The sequence below is a fragment of the Anas platyrhynchos genome, chromosome W (genome assembly GCF_047663525.1).
Source record: "Anas platyrhynchos isolate ZD024472 breed Pekin duck chromosome W, IASCAAS_PekinDuck_T2T, whole genome shotgun sequence".
Taxonomy (NCBI): Eukaryota; Metazoa; Chordata; class Aves; order Anseriformes; family Anatidae; genus Anas; species Anas platyrhynchos.
The window spans coordinates 4,223,509-4,241,955 of NC_092620.1; the positions used below are offsets into that span (position 1 = coordinate 4,223,509).

General features: G+C 48.0%; 1 protein-coding gene across 2 annotated transcripts in view; it reads left to right on the plus strand.

Moving 5' to 3' along the window:
• Positions 1-18,447, plus strand: part of LOC101798468 (transcription factor RFX3) — a 264,473-nt gene that overhangs the window by 134,072 nt on the left and 111,954 nt on the right. For both annotated transcript variants that reach the window (XM_038169514.2, XM_038169515.2), the window contains exon 3: positions 3,756-3,853. In XM_038169514.2, coding sequence (XP_038025442.1) covers positions 3,756-3,853 — 98 coding nt within the window. The remainder of the gene's footprint in view (positions 1-3,755; positions 3,854-18,447) is intronic.

The window sequence follows — 18,447 nt, forward strand, 5'->3', positions numbered from 1 at the left end:
GATCATGGACTGGCCAGAAGGCAAATACTTTGGGATATCATCAGAGGAGGAGGTGGGTCGTGCTGAAGAAGCCCCACTGTACAACCAGTTGCCAGAGAATGAAAAGAAATATGCCCTGTTCACTGATGGGTCCTGTCGTATTGTGGGGAAGCATCGGAGATGGAAGGCTGCTGTATGGAGTCCTACGCGACGAGTTGCAGAAGCTGCTGAGGGAGAAGGTGAATCGAGTCAGTTTGCAGAAGTGAAAGCCATTCAGCTGGCTTTAGACATTGCTGAACGAGAAAAATGGCCAGTTCTCTATCTCTACACCGATTCATGGATGGTAGCAAATGCCCTGTGGGGATGGTTACAGCAATGGAAGCAAAACAACTGGCAGCGTAGGGGCAAACCCATCTGGGCTGCTGCATTGTGGCAAGATATTGCTGCTCGGGTAGAGAACCTGGCTGTGAAAGTACGCCACGTAGATGCTCATGTGCCCAAAAATCGGGCTACTGAAGAACATCAAAACAACCAGCAGGTGGATCAGGCTGCTAAGATTGAAGTAGCTCAGGTGGACTTGGATTGGCAGCATAAAGGTGAATTATTTATAGCCCGATGGGCCCATGATACCTCAGGCCATCAAGGTAGAGATGCAACATACAGATGGGCTCGTGATCGAGGGGTGGACTTGACCATGGATGCTATAGCACAGGTTATTCATGACTGTGAAACATGTGCTGCAATCAAGCAAGCCAAACGGTCAAAGCCTCTTTGGTATGGAGGACGATGGCTGAAATATAAATATGGAGAGGCCTGGCAGATTGATTACATCACACTCCCTCAAACTCGCAATGGCAAGCGCCACGTACTTACAATGGTGGAAGCAACCACCGGATGGCTGGAAACATATCCTGTGCCTCATGCCACCGCCCGGAACACCATCCTGGGCCTTGAAAAGCAAGTCCTATGGCGACATGGCACCCCAGAAAGAATAGAATCAGACAATGGGACTCACTTCCGAAACAACCTTATAGACACTTGGGCCAAAGAACATGGTATTGAATGGGTGTATCACATCCCCTATCATGCACCAGCCTCCGGGAAAGTTGAACGATACAATGGCCTGTTAAAGACTACCTTGAAAGCAATGGGCGCTGGGACGTTCAAAAACTGGGATACGCATTTAGCAAAGGCCACTTGGTTAGTCAATACTAGGGGATCTACCAACCGAGCTGGACCTGCCCAATCAAACCTGTTACGTACTGTAGATGGGGATAAAGTTCCTGTAGTGCATGTAAAAAATATGCTGGGTAAAACAGTCTGGGCTACTCCTGCCTCAGGAAAAGGCAAACCTATTCGTGGAATTGTTTTCGCTCAGGGACCTGGATACACTTGGTGGGTGATGCAAAAGAACGGAGAGGTCCGGTGTGTACCTCAAGGAGATTTAATACTGGGTGAGAATAGCCCATGAACTGAATTGTACCATGTTAAATAGTATATTATACTGTATGTTATCACTACCATGATTACTATAGGTGACTAATTAGAATGTATGGAAAAGAGTGTAACCTGAGCATGACATAAATGGTATGGAATAAGGGGTGGATAGATGTCCTGGTTTCAGTTAGCACAGAATTAATTTTCTTCCTAGTAGCTGGTGGAATGCTGTGTTTTGGCTTAGGATGAGAAGAGTGCTGATAACACCCCGATGCTTTAATTGTTGCAGAGCAGTGCTTATACTAAGCCAAGGACATCTCAGCCTTTTGCTCTGTCCTGCCAACGGGCAGGCTGGGGGTGCAGTAAGAGCTGGGAGGGGACAGACCCAGGACAGGTGACCCAAACTAGCCAAAGGGGTATTCCATACCATCTGACGTCATGCTAAACAATATATAGGGGTGGCTAGCTGGGGGGGAAGGGGCCGGACTGCTCGGGGTTAGGCTGGGCATCGGTCAGCGAGTGGTGAGCAATTGCATTGTGCATCACTTGTTTGTACATACTATTATTACTTTCCTATTATCATCATTGTATTATTATTGTTATTATTTTTATTATTATTTTGTTATTATTATTTTCCTGTCTTATTAAACTGTCTTTATCTCAACTCACGGGCTTCACTTTCCATTTCTCTCCCCCGTCCCAGAGAGGGAGGGGGGAGGGTGAGCGAACGGCTGCGTGGTGTTTAGCTGCCGGCCGGGTTAAACCACGACAATATACATTGATGAGGTCTCATCAATGGCCCACCTCTTTCAGCCTGTCCTCGTACGAGAGGTGCTCCAGTCCTATAATCATCTTAGTAGCCCTCCTCTGAACTCGCTCTAGTAGTTATATGTAGCTCTAGTAGCTCTAGTAGCTCTATGTTCCTCTTGTACTGGGGAGCCCTGAACTGGTCCCCCACAAGCAGTGGCCTCTGCCAGATCACGTGCTCCACCATGGGCTCCTCTCCACCAGGTCTGGCCTTGAGTCTGCTCCTGTGGGGGCTCTCCATGGGCCACAGCCTCCTTCAGGCCACATCCACCTGCTCCACTGTCGGCTACTCCATGGGCTGCAGTGCATAGATCTGCTCCGCCATAGTACACCATGGGTTGCGGGGGGACAACCTGCTTCACCATGGTCCTCTCCACAGGCCATAGGGCAACTTCTGCTTCAGAACCTGGAGCACCTCCTCCCCCTCCTTCTTCACTGACCTTGGTGTCTGCCTCATTGTTTCTCTCCCATTTTTTTTCGCTCCTCTCTCCCAGCTGCTGTTGCATAGCTGTTTTTTCCTTTTCTTAAATCTGCTCTCACAGAGGCGCAACCAGAGTTGTTCATGTCTCACCTCTGCCCAGCAGCAGGTCCCTTTTGGAGCTGGCTGAAACTGGCTCTTATCTAACATGGGGCAGCTCCTGGGCTCTTCTCACAGAGGCCATCCCTGCAGCCCCGTGCTACCAAGTCTTTGCCATGTTGTCGTGGTTCCGCTCGAGTGGGCAGCCACTCCCACAGCAGCTGGGAGAGTGAGAGGAGTGAGGACCATGGTGAAGCAGGATGTCCCCCTGCAGCCCATGGAGTACCACAGACCGCAGGGGACTTCTGCTCCGGCGCCTGGAGCACCTCTCCCCCTCCTTCTTCACTGACCTTGGCGCCTGCAAGGCTGTTCCTCACTCCTCTCACTCTCCCAGCTGCTGTGTGGCGCAGCGTTTTTTTCCCTGTCTTAAATATGCTCTCACAGAGGCGCAAAACAACATCGCTTATTGGCTCGGCTCTGGTCAGCAGTGGGGCCCTTCCCAAACATGGGGCAGCTTCTAGATCCTTCTCACAGAAACCACCCCTATGGCCCCCTGCTACCAAAACCTTGCCACGTAAACACATGTAAGCCGAATACACACACTTGAAAAGTCTTATTCAAAGTGTTGTGCTTTCTTCAGAATTCAGGTTTTTATATTAATTCTTCCTTAGGTTAACAATGAAGTTTAGACTTTCCTTTTGAAGTATATGAGTTAATAGTGGAGAAGAACAAGTAGGAAAAATTGCTGTTGGACAGAATTTAATAGACTCTTCTAAGATTACACTGAAATTTTTAGGACCTATTCTGACAAGGGCATGTGTCTCCAATGTTAGTACTCCACTTTCCATATTACAGAATTGCAGCACAATACTGCCTTCTGTGTTATTTAGGAATTGTGAGAACAGGTATATTCCATGACTCAGGATTGTTTAGAAGCTATTAGATGCACTGAAGCACTAGTCAGTCATTTTTTATAAGGTAAACTAACCTATATTTCTGGTGTTTGCGTTTACAGATACAGCAAGTACAGACTGTGCAACCAGTACAGCATGTCTACCCACCCCAGATTCAGTACGTGGAGGGAAGTGACACAGTCTACACAAATGGAGCTATGTAAGTTGGTTATTGATCAAATTTATAATGTTTACTAAAATATGAATTTAAATGCACATTCTTTTAATGACGTCATATGGACTACTGTATTTTAAGTAGCAAAGTCAAATTATGAGCCCTCAGATGTTGCAATTCACATATAATAGAACAAATATAGTTTTTCCTTTTTTTTTTCTAAAGAAAAGTATTTCCAATCCTTTGTTTCATGTTTGAACTTCAACCTAAATATGACATAGCATAGAAGTAAAAATGTTGCTACTTGTAGATCTTAAATGACATTCAGTGTATATTTGCATAAAGTAATGAAAAGCGTAGTAAGCTTTGTTTACCTCGGATTGTATCATTCTCTGTGGAATGGAATGGAATGGAATACAATACTACATCCTGAGTTGGAAGGGACCCACAAGGGTCATCAAGTCCAACTCCTGGCACCACACAGGGGTCTATCCAAAAATTCAGACCACATGACTGAGAGCATAGCCCAAATGCTTCTTAAACTCCAACAGGCTTGGTTCTGTGACTGTTCCTGGGGAGCCACTTCAAATGTGCGACCACCCTCTCGATGAAGAACCTTTTCCTGATATCCAACCTGAACCTCCCTTGTCACAGCTTGACTACATTCCCTCGGGTCCTATCACTGGTCACCAGGGAGAACAGATCTGTGCCTGCCCCTCCGTTCCCCCCCATGAGGAAGCTGTAGCCCACGATGAGGTCTTCCCTCAGCCTCCTCTTTTTGAGGCTGAACAAACCAAGTGACCTCAGCTGCTCCTCATATGTCTTCCCCTCTAGGCCCTTCACCATCTTTGTAGCCCTTCTCTGGACAGTCTCCAATATTGTTCATGGCACTGGAAAGCCAACTTACAAAGCTTTTTGTAAAATTGCAAATGGCTTAGGTCAAGGCACCTAAAAATGAAAGAACAAAAATACAATGAAAAAGGTAGCAAGTTGACTGCTGTGGTTTAACCTAGCCGGTATCTAAGCACCACACAGCTATTTGCTCACCCTCCCCCCTCCCTCTCTGGGATAGGGGAGGGAATCAGAAAAAAAATCTGAAAGCTTGTGGGTTCAGATAAGGACAGTTTATTAGAACAGAAAAGAAAGGGTAACGGTTACGTTCAACATCAACAACAGCATTCCACCCTCGGTGGATGAAGAAACACAAGAAGATCAGAAAACCGATGAGCAGGAGCCTGATTACATCAACTCCGAACTTTGTTGTGGAAGTAGTTATAGATTAAAAATAATAATAATAGTACTACTAATAACAATGTGTACAAAACAAGTGATGCACAGTGCAATTGCTCACCACCCGCTGACCGATGCCCAGCCTATCCCTGAGCAGCCAGTCCCCTTCCCCCCAGCTAGCCACCCCTATATATTGTTCGGCATGGCGTCAGATGGTATGGAACACCCCTTTGGTCAGTTTGGGTCACCTGTCCTGGGTCTGTCCCCTCCCAGCTCCTGCTGCACCCCTAGCCTGCCTGCTGGCAGGACAGAGTGAGAAGCTGAAAAGTCCTTGGCTTGGTGTAAGCACTGCTCTGCAACAATTAAAACATCAGCGTGATATCAACATTATTCTCATCCTAAATTTGAAAGACAGCCCCATACGAGCTACTAGAAGGAAAATTAACTCTATCCTAGCCAAAACCAGGACAATATAGCCACCCCTTATTCCATACCATTTATGTCATGGTTACACACTTTCCAATACATTCCAATTAATCATCACTTTTCATATATGTATATATAATGTCCACTGAGTGTGTGTAGTCCATGACTGACTTCGGGATCCATCTGTCACAGCAGTCTTTCAGAGCAGAAGAGATGGTGTGTGATGTTGGATCGTCACACGTTGAAGCCTGTTCTCGTTCCATCATATCTCTGCTTGTCCATTTCTATCAAAATTCATTCATCATTATCTGTGTGGCAGTTACTGTGATACCATTAATAGGACATTGACATATAGCAATCAGGGTAGTGATGACATACAGTATCATATAATAACTAACATAATACAATTCAACTCATGAGCTATTCTCATCCAGTATTAAATCCCTTTGAGGTATACATTGGACCTTCCCATTCTTTTGCATTACCCACCAAGTGCATCCAGGTCCCTGAGCAAAAGCAATACCACAAATGGATTTGCCTTTTCCTGAGGCAGGAGTAACCCAGACTGTCTTCCCTAGCATGTTTCCTACATGTACTATAGCGACTTTATCCCCTTCTACAGTACGCAACAGGTTTGATTGGGCAAGTCCATTTTGGATACCCTAGTGTTGACTAACCAGGTGCCCTTTGCCAAATGCATATCCCAATTTTTGAATGTCACAGCACCCATTGCCTTCAGTGTGGTCTTTAACAATCCATTGTATTGCTCAACTTTCCCGGAGGCTGGTGCATGATAGGGGATGTGATACACCCACTATACACCCACTCAATACCACGCTCTTTGGCCCAAGTGTCTATAAGGTTGTTTCGGAAGTGAGTCCCATTGTCTGATTCTATTCTTTCTGGGGTGCCATGTCGCCATAGGACTTGCTTTTCAAGGCCCAGGATAGCGTTCCGGGCGCTGGCATGAGGCACAGGATATGTTTCCAGCCATCCGGTGGTTGCTTCCACCACTGGAAGTATGTGGCGCTTGCTGTTGCGGGTTTGAGGGAGTGTGATGTAATCAATCTGCCAGGCCTCTCCATATTGATATTTCAGCCATCGTCCTCCATACCAAAGAGGCTTTGACCATTTGGCTTGCTTCATAGCAGCATGTCTCATAACCATGAACAACCTGTGCTATAGTGTCCATGGTCAGGTCCACCCCTTGATCACAAGCCCATCTGTGTGTTACATCTCTGCTTTGATGGCCTGAGGTGTCATGGGCCCATCGAGCTATAAATAATTCACCTTTATGTGGCCAGTCCAGATCTACCTGAGACACTTCAATCTTAGCAGTCTGATCCACCTGCTGGTTGTTTTGATGTTCTCCACTGGACCCGTTCTTGGGTATGTTAGCATGTACGTGGCGTACCTTTACAACCAGGTTCTCTACCCGGGCAGCACTATCTTTCCACAATGCTGCAGCCCAGATGGGCTGCAACTGCCAGTTGCTTTGCTTCCATTGCTTCCATTGCTTTAACCATCCTCACAGGGCATTTGCTACCATCCATGAATCAGTGTAGAGATAGAGAACTGGCCACTTTTCTTGTTCAGCAATATCTAAAGCCAGCTGAATGGCTTTCACTTCTGCAACTGACTCGATTCACCTCCTTCAGCAGCTTCTGCAACTCATCGTGTAGGACTCCATACAGCAGCCTTCCATCTCCAGTGCTTCCCCACAATACGACAGGACCCATCAGTGAAGAGGGCATATTGCTTCTCATTCTCTAGTATCTTGTTGTACAGCGGGGCCTCTTCAGCATGTGTCACCACCTCCTCTGGTCATATTCCAAAATCTTTTCCTTCTGGCCAGTCCATAATCACTTCCAAGATTCCTGGGTGAATGAGGTTTCCTATTTGAGCCCGCTGGGTAATCAGTGCAACCCAATTCCTACATGTAGCATCAGTTGCATGATGTGTAAAGGGGGTCCTTCCTTTGAAAATCCAGCCCAATACCAGCAGTTGGGGTGCCAGGAGGAGCCTCCGGGCAGATCTTCAGTACCAACCACTTCTGAAGCAGATTGAACTCCTTCATATGCTGCCAATATCTCCTTTTTGGTTGGAGTGTAGTGGGCATCAAATCCTCTGTATCCCTTGTTGCCACTCTCCATGCTACCCCAGCCCGAGAGACAACATCGGTTGGCTGCCTGGATGTCTGCTCCCCAAGCAGGGACACCAGAGACGGACACGCGCGTGTCTAGCTCAAGTGCCAATTTATTGCTGCGTAGCATAGTTTCTCATACCTGTACACGCGACTGCCCCGGATCCCCGTGACCCTCTGTTCCACCCACGGTCCCTCCCAATCCTCCCTCCACATCTCCCCCCACATCTCCCCCCTCCTTATGCTATATATCACTCCCCCTTTGTCGCACCCCCTTTTCCCGTTACAAAAGATATTAGCATAGTACAATGTTAGCTAAAGGCAATCATTCTCTTCTTCTTGTGGCAGGCACTGCCATCCGTTATTAAGAAGCAGGTTAATATTCACTGTTCGCAGGACTAGCTTTTCAAGCATCTGTTGCAATAGTCGAAAGAGCTGGGGCAGGAAGAGCACACCAACACCCAATAATATCACCACCGACAAAACTGCCGATAAAAGAGAGGTTATCCACGAATCTGGCATTCCCAGCCAATCTAGTCAGCCCTTCCCCCACCAGTCTCGGTAAATGCGATCTCCATACGAGCTCTTCAACAACTCCTCAACCGCACCCTTGGCTCGCTCAATTGCCATTGTCGCGTTCTTTGTCCAATCAATACAACAGAAACCTTTGACGCCAGCATCCTCCAACTCAGAGCAACCGATGCCGGTTCGAGCAAGCAAGTAGTCCACAGCCAGCCTTGTCGAGGACAATCCTTCTTTAAGAGCTTCCATGCCATCGATGAGGTTTGTCAAAGCCTTTGCTATGCGGTTGGCATTCTTCAGTGCCCAACAAGCTAACCGCTCAATCGTCTTAGTATTTCGAATGAGCTGTGGGAATATAAAAAGTGTCTCAACAATTGTTTGTGCTCAGGTAGTCAAATACCATCCGTCATCGCAGTCCGGATCTAGAGTGGGTTCTTTCAACGAGTGCCTGTGACGGCTCCCCGCCTCCCCTGTGGCATTCCTGATGCCATCGGGCGCGAGGGGACTAACTGCCAAAGTACCAAGTGCGCAAGGTCTGCCATAAGCATTAGGGGGAATAGTCAGGTAAGCCTGACCACCCCCACAAAGCAAGAAGATTCCCTGCGGCAAACGCAAAAGTATCGAGGGACTGTCAAATACCACGATTGTCGCCCACCTCTTATCATCATATTCTGCACCGGGCAGATGCATCGGAGGGATCGTCTCTGCCATGGTAGCATCCAGCCACCTACATGGAGGGAGAAAACGCCTTTTCGACTCCGTCATGTTGAAAAAGATTAACCCACTCCTGCGCATGTCATTGTGCATAACTGTACCCAAAGTTAGCCAGGGAGAGAGTTCTTCAAGTGCCAGGGTGCTATAATTCGCAGCTAATATTGCAGCCCAGAGACTGAACCCCAATTCTGTGTCTCCTGGTTGTTCGGACCATTAGACAACACTGCTGATACCTGCAAATTGCAGATGTCATTGACGTTGCCATTATTGGGCCATTATCGGTTTTCAGGGTGGTAGGCGCGCCTAGGACTACAATAGCCACGCGAAGTGCGGCAATACATTGTTTCGCTTTCTGGCCTGTACTAGCGGTAGCCCACATGAGACTGCTGCATGTGTCAACTGCTACGTGCAAATATTTGAATCGCCCAAAAGGTGCAAATTCTTTGACATCCATCTGCCATAACTCATTGGGGTGGAGACCCCGAGGATTAACCCCCGCGGGCAAGGGTGCTGTGGTGTTGCAAGCGCAACAAGCTGCCACTATGTTTCTCGCTTCAGATAATGGTAGATGAAATTGCCGGTGCAAAGCGAGGGCAGACTGATGAAACTGATGGTGGGATTGGGCTGCTGCCTCTCGAAGGTCGAGTACATAGCAGGCAGCGTCTGCTACCCGGTTTCCCTCAATGATAAATCCAGGGATCTCAGTATGACTATTTACATGCTGGATAAATACAGGCCAAGGTCTCTTGGAGAGGGCACTGTATAACAGTGTAGCAGTAACAGTGCGGGGAGTCGTACAGGAGCAACACAGCTGCGCCGCTCGAAAACAATACTGACTGTCAGTGATAATATTCAAGGGCTCATTTGGGAAGCGTGTTAAGGCAAGCAACACGGCTCCCAGTTCCAGTTGTTGAAGTGACACTCCCGGTTCTTGCCTGACCTCCTTTTCCCACATGATCCCGTCCCACCATACCACCGCAAATTTGTGCGTCGACCATGCGGCATCTGTGAACACTGTGCGGGCCTTCAGCGGTTGCTGGGCAAGCGGGACCACTGGCAGTATGGTGACAAATTGTACAATTACTGACCAAGGGGAAGTCCGCATCACTTCCAATTGACCAGGATTCCCGGCCAGCATGGCCTGGATTGACATACTGTTCCTCTGCAACAAGTCCAATGAGGTTGCAGATTACTCACATGAAACTGACACAGGCTCTACACTGGAGCATCCGACTGTTCTCGTTCGGGCCCACTGTATGGCGAGAGCTAATAGGTCCTCCCACTGCGGTAACGCAACCTTCGGGGCCACACAATATCCAAAAAGCAGTGGGCGTCGACTGTCCCCTTGGTGCAATATTATGACCGCCCCCTCATGCTGTAGTAAGATATGTGCCTGAATTCCCTTCCCCAATTCCCGCCTTGTGATCCCACCTGCCTGCATGCGCGAAAAGAAAGACTGCAACAACTTTTGATGTGTAGGTAACAATCGTCGTGGCGCCGTCAGGTCTGTGTCTCCCTGCAGCAGGTCCGTGAAGGTCTTCATCTCGTTCGGTGCTAGTGTAGTGGGTTTACGTGGCAAGGTTTTGGTAGCAGGGGGCCATAAGGGTGGTTTCTGTGAGAAGGATCTAGAAGCTGCCCCATGTTTGGGAAGGGCCCCACTGCTGACCAGAGCCAAGCCAATAAGCGATGTTGTTTTGCACCTCTGTGAGAGCATATTTAAGACAGGGAAAAAAACGCTGCGCCACACAGCAGCTGGGAGAGTGAGAGGAGTGAGGAACAGCCTTGCAGGCGCCAAGGTCAGTGAAGAAGAGGGGGAGAGGTGCTCCAGGCGCTGGAGCAGAAGTCCCCTGCGGCCTGTGGTGAGGACCATGGTGAAGCAGGATGTCCCCCTGCAGCCCATGGAGTACCACGGGTTCCACGCTGCAGCCTGTGGAGGAGACCACAATGGAGCAGGTGGCCCTGCACCGATGGAGGCTGCCGCCTGTGGAAGACCCCTGCCCGAGCAGATTCCAGGCCAGACCTGTAGCCCGTGGAGAGGAGACAGGAGCAGGTGACCTGGCAGGAGCTGCTGCCCGTGGGGGACCCAGGTTGGAGCAGTTTGCTCCTGAGGGATGGATCCCATGGTACAGACCCATATCTGGAGCAGTTCTGGAAGAGCTGCTGCCTGCAGGAAGCCCACGCCGCATCAGTTCATCAAGGACTGCATCCCGTGGGAGGGACCCCACAGCACAGGGGATGAGAGTGACTGAGAAGGAGCGGCAGAGAAGAAGTGCTGTAGATTGACCATAACCCCCATTCCCCCATTCCCCCATTCCCCCATTCCCCTGCGTCGCTCAAGGGGAGGAGGTGGAAGAGGGTGGATGGGGGGGAAGGTGCTTTTGGTTTCTTTCCTTTGTTTCTCACTTCTCTAGCTTGTAAGTAATAAGCAATAAATCTTACTGTCTCCCTATCCTGAGTCTGTTTTGCCCGTTACAATAATTATTGCGTGATCTTCTTGTCCTTATCTCAAGCTTTGAGCCCTTTTCATCATATTTTCTCCCCGTTCTTCTTTGAGGAGAGGAGTGAGAGAGCGGCTGTGGTGGAGCTTGGCTGCCCACTCGAGGGGAATCACCACAGCTAGCAACACAAACTGTCATAGCCACTGCATTGAGCCTACGAGCTCTTGCAGTTGATTCAAGGTTTCTACTTTTGGGTTCGCTACCAACACCTTCTGAGGCTGAACCACACGAGCATGCATCTGAGTGCCTAAATACTTTCATGGGCTTGTTCTCTGTGTTTTCTCTTCCCCTATTGCTAATCCCTGTTTCCCCATGGCCTTAGTAATTGTGTCTTCTAGATCATTCGGTAACGTCTCCCCTGCCACTAGGTTGTCATCCATGTGTAGCATCATCAGCTGCGGGGAAAAATAAGGTCCCGTGCGCTGCAGCATGTCCAAATCGGCACCCGTGGCAGGATGCCCCGGTGTGTTACGAGCCGCTAAAAGAGCCTGCTCCGCCAATACTTTTATATTCTGTTCCCACAAAGTAGTCTGCGCTGGCGTTAAACATAGTCGAGCTACCTGTCACCAATCAAATATGAGTGGCCCGGAGGCAGCAATAGTGTCCATCAGCAACTGCGTTGCTCCCCCTCAAATCCCACCCTCTGAAATAGCCTTTTGCAACTGCATCAACAATTTATAGTCTATAGGCTCCCAGCCTCTCCCTTGTCCCTGCATAATAACTGCATAATAACTGGATATGCGCTTATCCTTCAGGATGTAATTGAAGTCTTTTCAAAACGCACTCCCGTGCCACTGCATTCCAACCCCCATGCTGATTCGCACTCTCCCACTCCTTTGATTGTGCCTCAGTGGCTGCTGCTGTGTTGCCCATCTGTATCTGCATTTTTGTAAATCCTTTCAACAACCGCTCCATGCGCTCCTGCAAATCCTCCAACTGTTTCTTCACTCCCTCTTGCTGTTTTCGCACCAAGACTGTCTGCCTTGATAAGGGTGACTCCCTCTGCCCTCCTCGAGGACACTCTTGCCTTTGATCCCATCCCCAATCCTCCACTCCCTCTTCCAAAGGCGCCATAAGGCAGAGGCAACAGCATACTTGTCCCTGACATAGATGCAGAAAAGCTGGAGGGAGGCAGCAGAGGCAAGGAAAACACTGGAATAGAGGCAGAACTCTCCCCCAGAAGGCACCTCACGCACTGGGAATCTGATCATCGTGTTCCCCACCATCGTCCACCTCCCACCCTGACCTTCCTCCTCAGTTTTACTCGCAGGTAGGGAAACCTTAAAGACAGGGACGCACCAAGGCTCCCCACAGTCCCCTATGGGGGCCCTGTCTTCCCCTGAGTCCTTCCCTGCTCCCTTATCCCTATCACTAGTGTCCTCCATCTGTGTCCCTTCCCCTGCTATTTTGTCGGCCGCCACATTTTCTGACGCATTTTCCGACGGGGCACTCTATGACTCCACCTTCACCTCCTGACCCTGCCTACAGTCCTCTGACCCTTGCAACATTCCTGCTGCCAACTGTCATACAGAGCGCTGCTCCCTCGCCTGCTTAAAGGTCTCGAGGATTTTCCCAAAAGCAGGAATCAACGCCAGAGCCTCCTTATTCACATTACAAGCCGCTGCCCAAAGTTCCTCCCCCCAACTTTTCTAGTGTTCGCCATTCCAGACACTTGGACAGTGAATCAGCAAATCCCTGCCATTGCATCCACTGGAGCAACAGATGAATCTCCTTCCCCTTTTGTGCGATTCTGCACTGATTCCCTAACCCCTTCAGTGTACTCACCACATGGATGCCATGGCTATCAGCTTTCCACTCCCTTACCCACCGGGCGGCCGCCCACTATTACTTCGGGGTCAGCAAATGTTGCCACTCTCCGTGCTACCCCAGCCCGAGACACGACATCGATTGGCTGCCTGGACGTCTGCTCCCCGAGCAGGGACGCCAGAGATGGACATGCACGTGTCTAGCTCAAGTGCCAATTTATTGCTGCGTAGCATAGTTTCTTATACCCGTACACACGACTGCCCCGGATCCCATGACCCTCTGTTCCACCCACGGTCCCTCCCAATCCTCCCCCCACATCTGTCCCCACATCCCTGACGCCAAAACCCTAGGGATTGACCTTGAGTATCCCCAGGCGCTTTCTGCCAGAGGCTCCAGGTGGGGCCATTCTCCTGGTCTGCAGTGTAGAGCACATTCTTTACATCTTGTCTGGCCCAAGGACTACTGCATGAACTATCTCCCTTTTAATTTGCTCAAAGGGTTGTTGTTGCTCGGGGCTCCATTTGAAATCATACTTCTTATGGGTTACTTGGTAGAGCGGGCTTAGAATCAGACTGTAATTTGGAATGTGCATTCTCCAAAAACCCACGACACCTAGGAAAGTCTGTGTTTCTTTTTTGCTAGTTGGTGGAGACATAGCTGTTATTTTGTTGATCACATCCATTGGGATTTGACGGCGTCCATCTTGCCATTTTATTCCTAAAAACTGTCTCTCTTGTGCAGGTCCTTTGACTTTATTTTGTTTTATGGCAAAACCAGCCTTCAGAAGGATTTGGACTATTTCCTTCCCTTTCTCAAAAAATTCCTCTGCTTTGTCACCCCAAATGATGATGTCACTGATGTACTGCAGGTGTTCAGGAGCTTCCCCCTGTTCCAGCACAGACTGGATCAGTCCATGTCAAATGGTAAGGCTTTGTTTCCAACCATGGGGCAGCCGATTCTAGGTGTATTGGACACCCCTCCAAGTGAAAGCAAACTGTGGCCTGCACTCTGCTGCTAGAGGGATGGAGAAAAATGCATTAGCGATATCAGTTGTGGCGTACCACTTGGCTGCCTTTGATTCCAGTTCGTACAGGATTTCCAGCATGTCCGGCACTGAAGCACTTAGAGGTGGTGTGGCTTCATTCAGGCTACGATAGTCCACTGGTAGTCTCCACTCACCATTAGACTTTCACACTGGCCATATGGGACTATTAAAAGGGGAATGAGTCTTGCTGATCACTCCTTGGCTCTCCAGTTGACGAATTAGCTTATGGATGGGAATCAGGGAGTCTCAGTTGGTGCGATATTGCCACCGGCGCACAGTTGTGGTAGCGATTGGCACCTGTTTTTCTTTAACCCTGAGCAAGCCCACAACCGAAGGGTCCTCTGAGAGACCGGGCAAAGTAGACAACTGTTTAATGTCCTCTGTCTCTAAGCCAGCTATGCCAAAAGCCCACCGGAACCCTTTTGGGTCCTTGAAATATCCTCTCCTGAGGTAGTCTGTGCCAAGGATGCACGGAGCATCCGAGCCAGTCACAATACGGTGCTTTTGCCACTCATTCCCAGTTAGACTCACTTCAGCCTCCAATACAGTTAGCTGCTGGGATCCCCCCGTCACCCCATAAATACAGATGGGATCTGGCCCTTTATAGCTTGATGGCATTACAGTCCACAGTGCACTGGTATCTACTAAAGCCTTATACTTCTGTGCGTCTGAAGTGCCAGGCCATCGAATCCACACAGTCCGATAAACTCGATTGTCCCTTTCCTCCCCCTGGCTGGAGGCAGGGCCCCTCTAATCCTGCTTAGAATCTTCATTTCTGTGTCTGGAGGACTGCCCACTGGAAGTTGGAGCAGCAAGCCTCTCAGAGAATCCATTTTTCCCAGTTGTTTTTCCTTGCAACTCACGTACCCGTGCCCCTAGGGTCGAGGTAGATTTTCCATCCCATTTTCTCATGTCCTCTCCATGGTAAAACATAGGTAAAACCACAGGGCGGCAAAGGGTGTGTACCCACTATGTCGTCTTCCTTGCACGGTTGAACACTTGCCCCTGATAGCTGAGACACTGGTTCATACAGGTGGAGAGGAGGATAAATTCTCTTTAAGTTGGTGGACCTCTTCAGAAAGTTTCTCCACAGCCGAGATGCCGGCCTGTAGGGAAGAGGAAAGACTTTCTTCGTGCTGCTGGAGTTGTTTAGCCAAACATTAGCCAAACATTAAAACATCGGTGTGGTATCAACATTATTCTCATCCTAAATCCAAAACAGAGCACCCTACCAGCTACTAGGACTGTTGAGGGATTTTTGAAACAGCAAGGAGGCCATGACTTGCTTCAGCTGAGCAAACCAAGCTGCCAGGACGATTATGAGAAGTTCCCATGACAATGTTCCCATATTGCCCGATTGAGGAATTGAAAAATATTGTTACCAGCAGCTGGCTTCAAGGACAAGATCTACGTGACTGCTAATCACAAGGGGGTTGTTTTCTTGCAGGTGGGGTTGTTTTCTTGCAGTTGTTTGTCTGAGTGCTTTTGACCAATAATCTTGTGTGAGACACTATCTGCCCCTATTAAATTTGCTATAAAAGCCAGGCTATTCAGGTAATAAAGGCAGAGCATGATCTGACCATACTGGTGTCTGTCATGTTTTCGGCCATCCTTCCTGCAACATAGGAGGAAAATTAACTCTATCATAGCCGAAGCCAGGACATTGACTCTCTTGACATCTCTTGTATCCTCAGTATTTAAAGATTCCACACTGAGTTCTGCTGCATTTTTGGCTCAGAGACTTATGCAGTATAGGTTCGGATCTATAGCTATAAATGAAGAGGAGCTCTAAATTCTAGAGAAATAGTATTCCCGCTTTTTAGCTAAACTATGTTGTTAGAGGACAGTGACGTACAGAGTGATCATGAAATTCTGATGAATTCTGAAAACAATACATTAATTCAAAAAAATGTGTTGTCCTCTGTCCTTTAAACAGTGGTTAACACACCCAGCCATTGCTAAATGGTGTAGCAAAAAAAGTTACAGGGAGAAAATTTATTTTTGGATGAACATTCAAAACTCTCAGGTTCTCATTTGACATCTCTCTTGTACTCAAATCTCACAAATAACAAGATTTTGTAGTCTTTCCTGTACTTGTATTTGCTGAAAGCAAGAAATACGATGTGAAAATATGTTGAACATAACTTCTCTGTCTGGGATAGGAACTCCCAAACGAGTTCGTTACTGTCCATCCTGACGCTTGTGAAGGGATAAAAAGGCCATTCTCAGGGAAAAGGTTCTATTGCCAGTAATATACAGTGGCTCTGGTCTTTTGCTTGAATCATCATATAATAATCAGCTTTACTCCTGACTCAAGTACAGTCTGTTTGACTTGTTTTTAAACAAAGAAAATTGGCTTTTTTCCTACACAGTATTTTTTATTCATTACAGGGGCATTAAAAAGTTTTCACAAACATTTTGACTGACAAAAACTTACTTAGAGCTTCTTTTTTAAAAAAACAAAAACAACAAAACAAAGTTTTTCCTCAGTGCTAATTTATTTTATGGTAATATTTATTAGGAAGTTGTGTGACAGTAAATTTTGGGGATTTTTTTTTCAAAATAAAAATACTTAAAATCAGGAAAAGGAAAAAAAGCTGAAACAAAAATAGAATTATCAGTTTATGTATTTACTAAATTAAACAAATTTTCCCATTTTTTGGCCAGCCGCAGTTGGTACTTTTCCCAATTAACCAGAAAAAAAGAAAAGAGAAAAGAAAACAAAAAGAAAATCAAAAATAAAAGAAGCCTGCCTGTGATGGGGTACTTCTTCAAAGGAATACTGCAAATATTTTTCCTGAGTTGCTTCTTAAAACATAACTCTCAAATGTGGCGCCCAAAACTGCACACAGTATACGAGATGAGGCCACACCAGTGCAGAGTAGAGTGGGACAATCACTTCCCTTGACCAGCTAAGCCATTAGTTCTTGTCCTATCTCTACAGTCCCTGATAAATATGATCTCATCTCATCTAGGACCCCTTTTCCCACAAAAAGTTTAGCACTGATGACCTTTGAGGTCCCTTCCAACCTGGACTGTTTTATAATCACACGGCACTTGCAGGAAAACCAGGCGATCAGGCCCAGTCATCATGAGTTTATGAAAGGCAGGTCCTGCTTGGTAAACCTGATCTCCTGATCTCCTTCTATGACAAAGTGACACGCTTAGTGGATGAGGGAAAGGCCGTGGATGTGGTCTACCTTGAATTCAGCAAGGCTTTTGACACCATTTCCCACAGCATTCTCCTCAAGAAACTGGCTGCTCTTGGCTTGGACTGGCGCACGCTTCGTTGGGTTAGAAACTGGTTGGATAGCCGGGCCCAAAGAGTCGTGGTGAATGGAGTCAAATCCAGTTGGAGGCCGGTCACTAGTGGAGTCCCCCGGGGTTCAGTACTAGGGCCAGTTCTCTTTAATATCTTTATCAATGATCTGGATAAGGGGGATCGAGTGCACCCTCAGTAAGTTTGCAGACAACACCAAGTTGGGTGCATGTCTCAATCTGCTCGAGGGTAGGAAGGCTCTGCAGGAGGATCTGGATAGGCAGGACCAGTGGGCTGAGGCCAACTGCATGAAGTTCAACAAGGCCAAGTGCCGGGTCCTGCACCTGGGACGCAACAACCCCAAGCAGTGCTACATGCTGGGAGATGAGTGGCTGGAAAGCTGCCTGGCAGAGAAGGACCTGGGAGTATTTGTTGATAGTCGGCTGAATATGAGCCAGCAGTGTGCTCAGGTCGCCAAGAAGGCCAACAGCATCCTGGTTTGTATAAGAAACAGCGTGGCCAGCAGGACTAGGGAAGTGATTGTCCCCCTGTAATCAGCTCTGGTGAGGCTGTACCTCGAGTACTGTGTTCAGTTTTGGGCCCCTCACTACAAGAAGGACATCGAGATGCTTGAGCAAGTCCAGAGAAGGGCAACAAATCTTGTGAGGGGCCTGGAGAACAAGTCTTACGAGGAGTGGCTGAGGGGGTTGGGAATGTTCAGCCTGGAGAAGAGGAGGCTCAGGAGCAACCTTATTGCGCTCAATATATTCCTGAAAGGAGGCTGTAGCGAGGTGGGGGTTGGTCATTCTCCCACGTGCCTGGTGACGGGACAAGACTGAATGGGCTAAAGTTGCATAGGGGAGGTTTAGGTTGGGTATTAGGAAGAACTGGTTTAGTGGAGGACTTGTTAGTGTTAGGTCATAGGTTGGACTAGGTGATCTTGGAGGTCTCTTCCAAGCTAGATGATTCTGTGATTCTGTGATAATTCTTTGCAATGCTGTTTAACTGCATCATACATTTAACTAATCGTTTTTC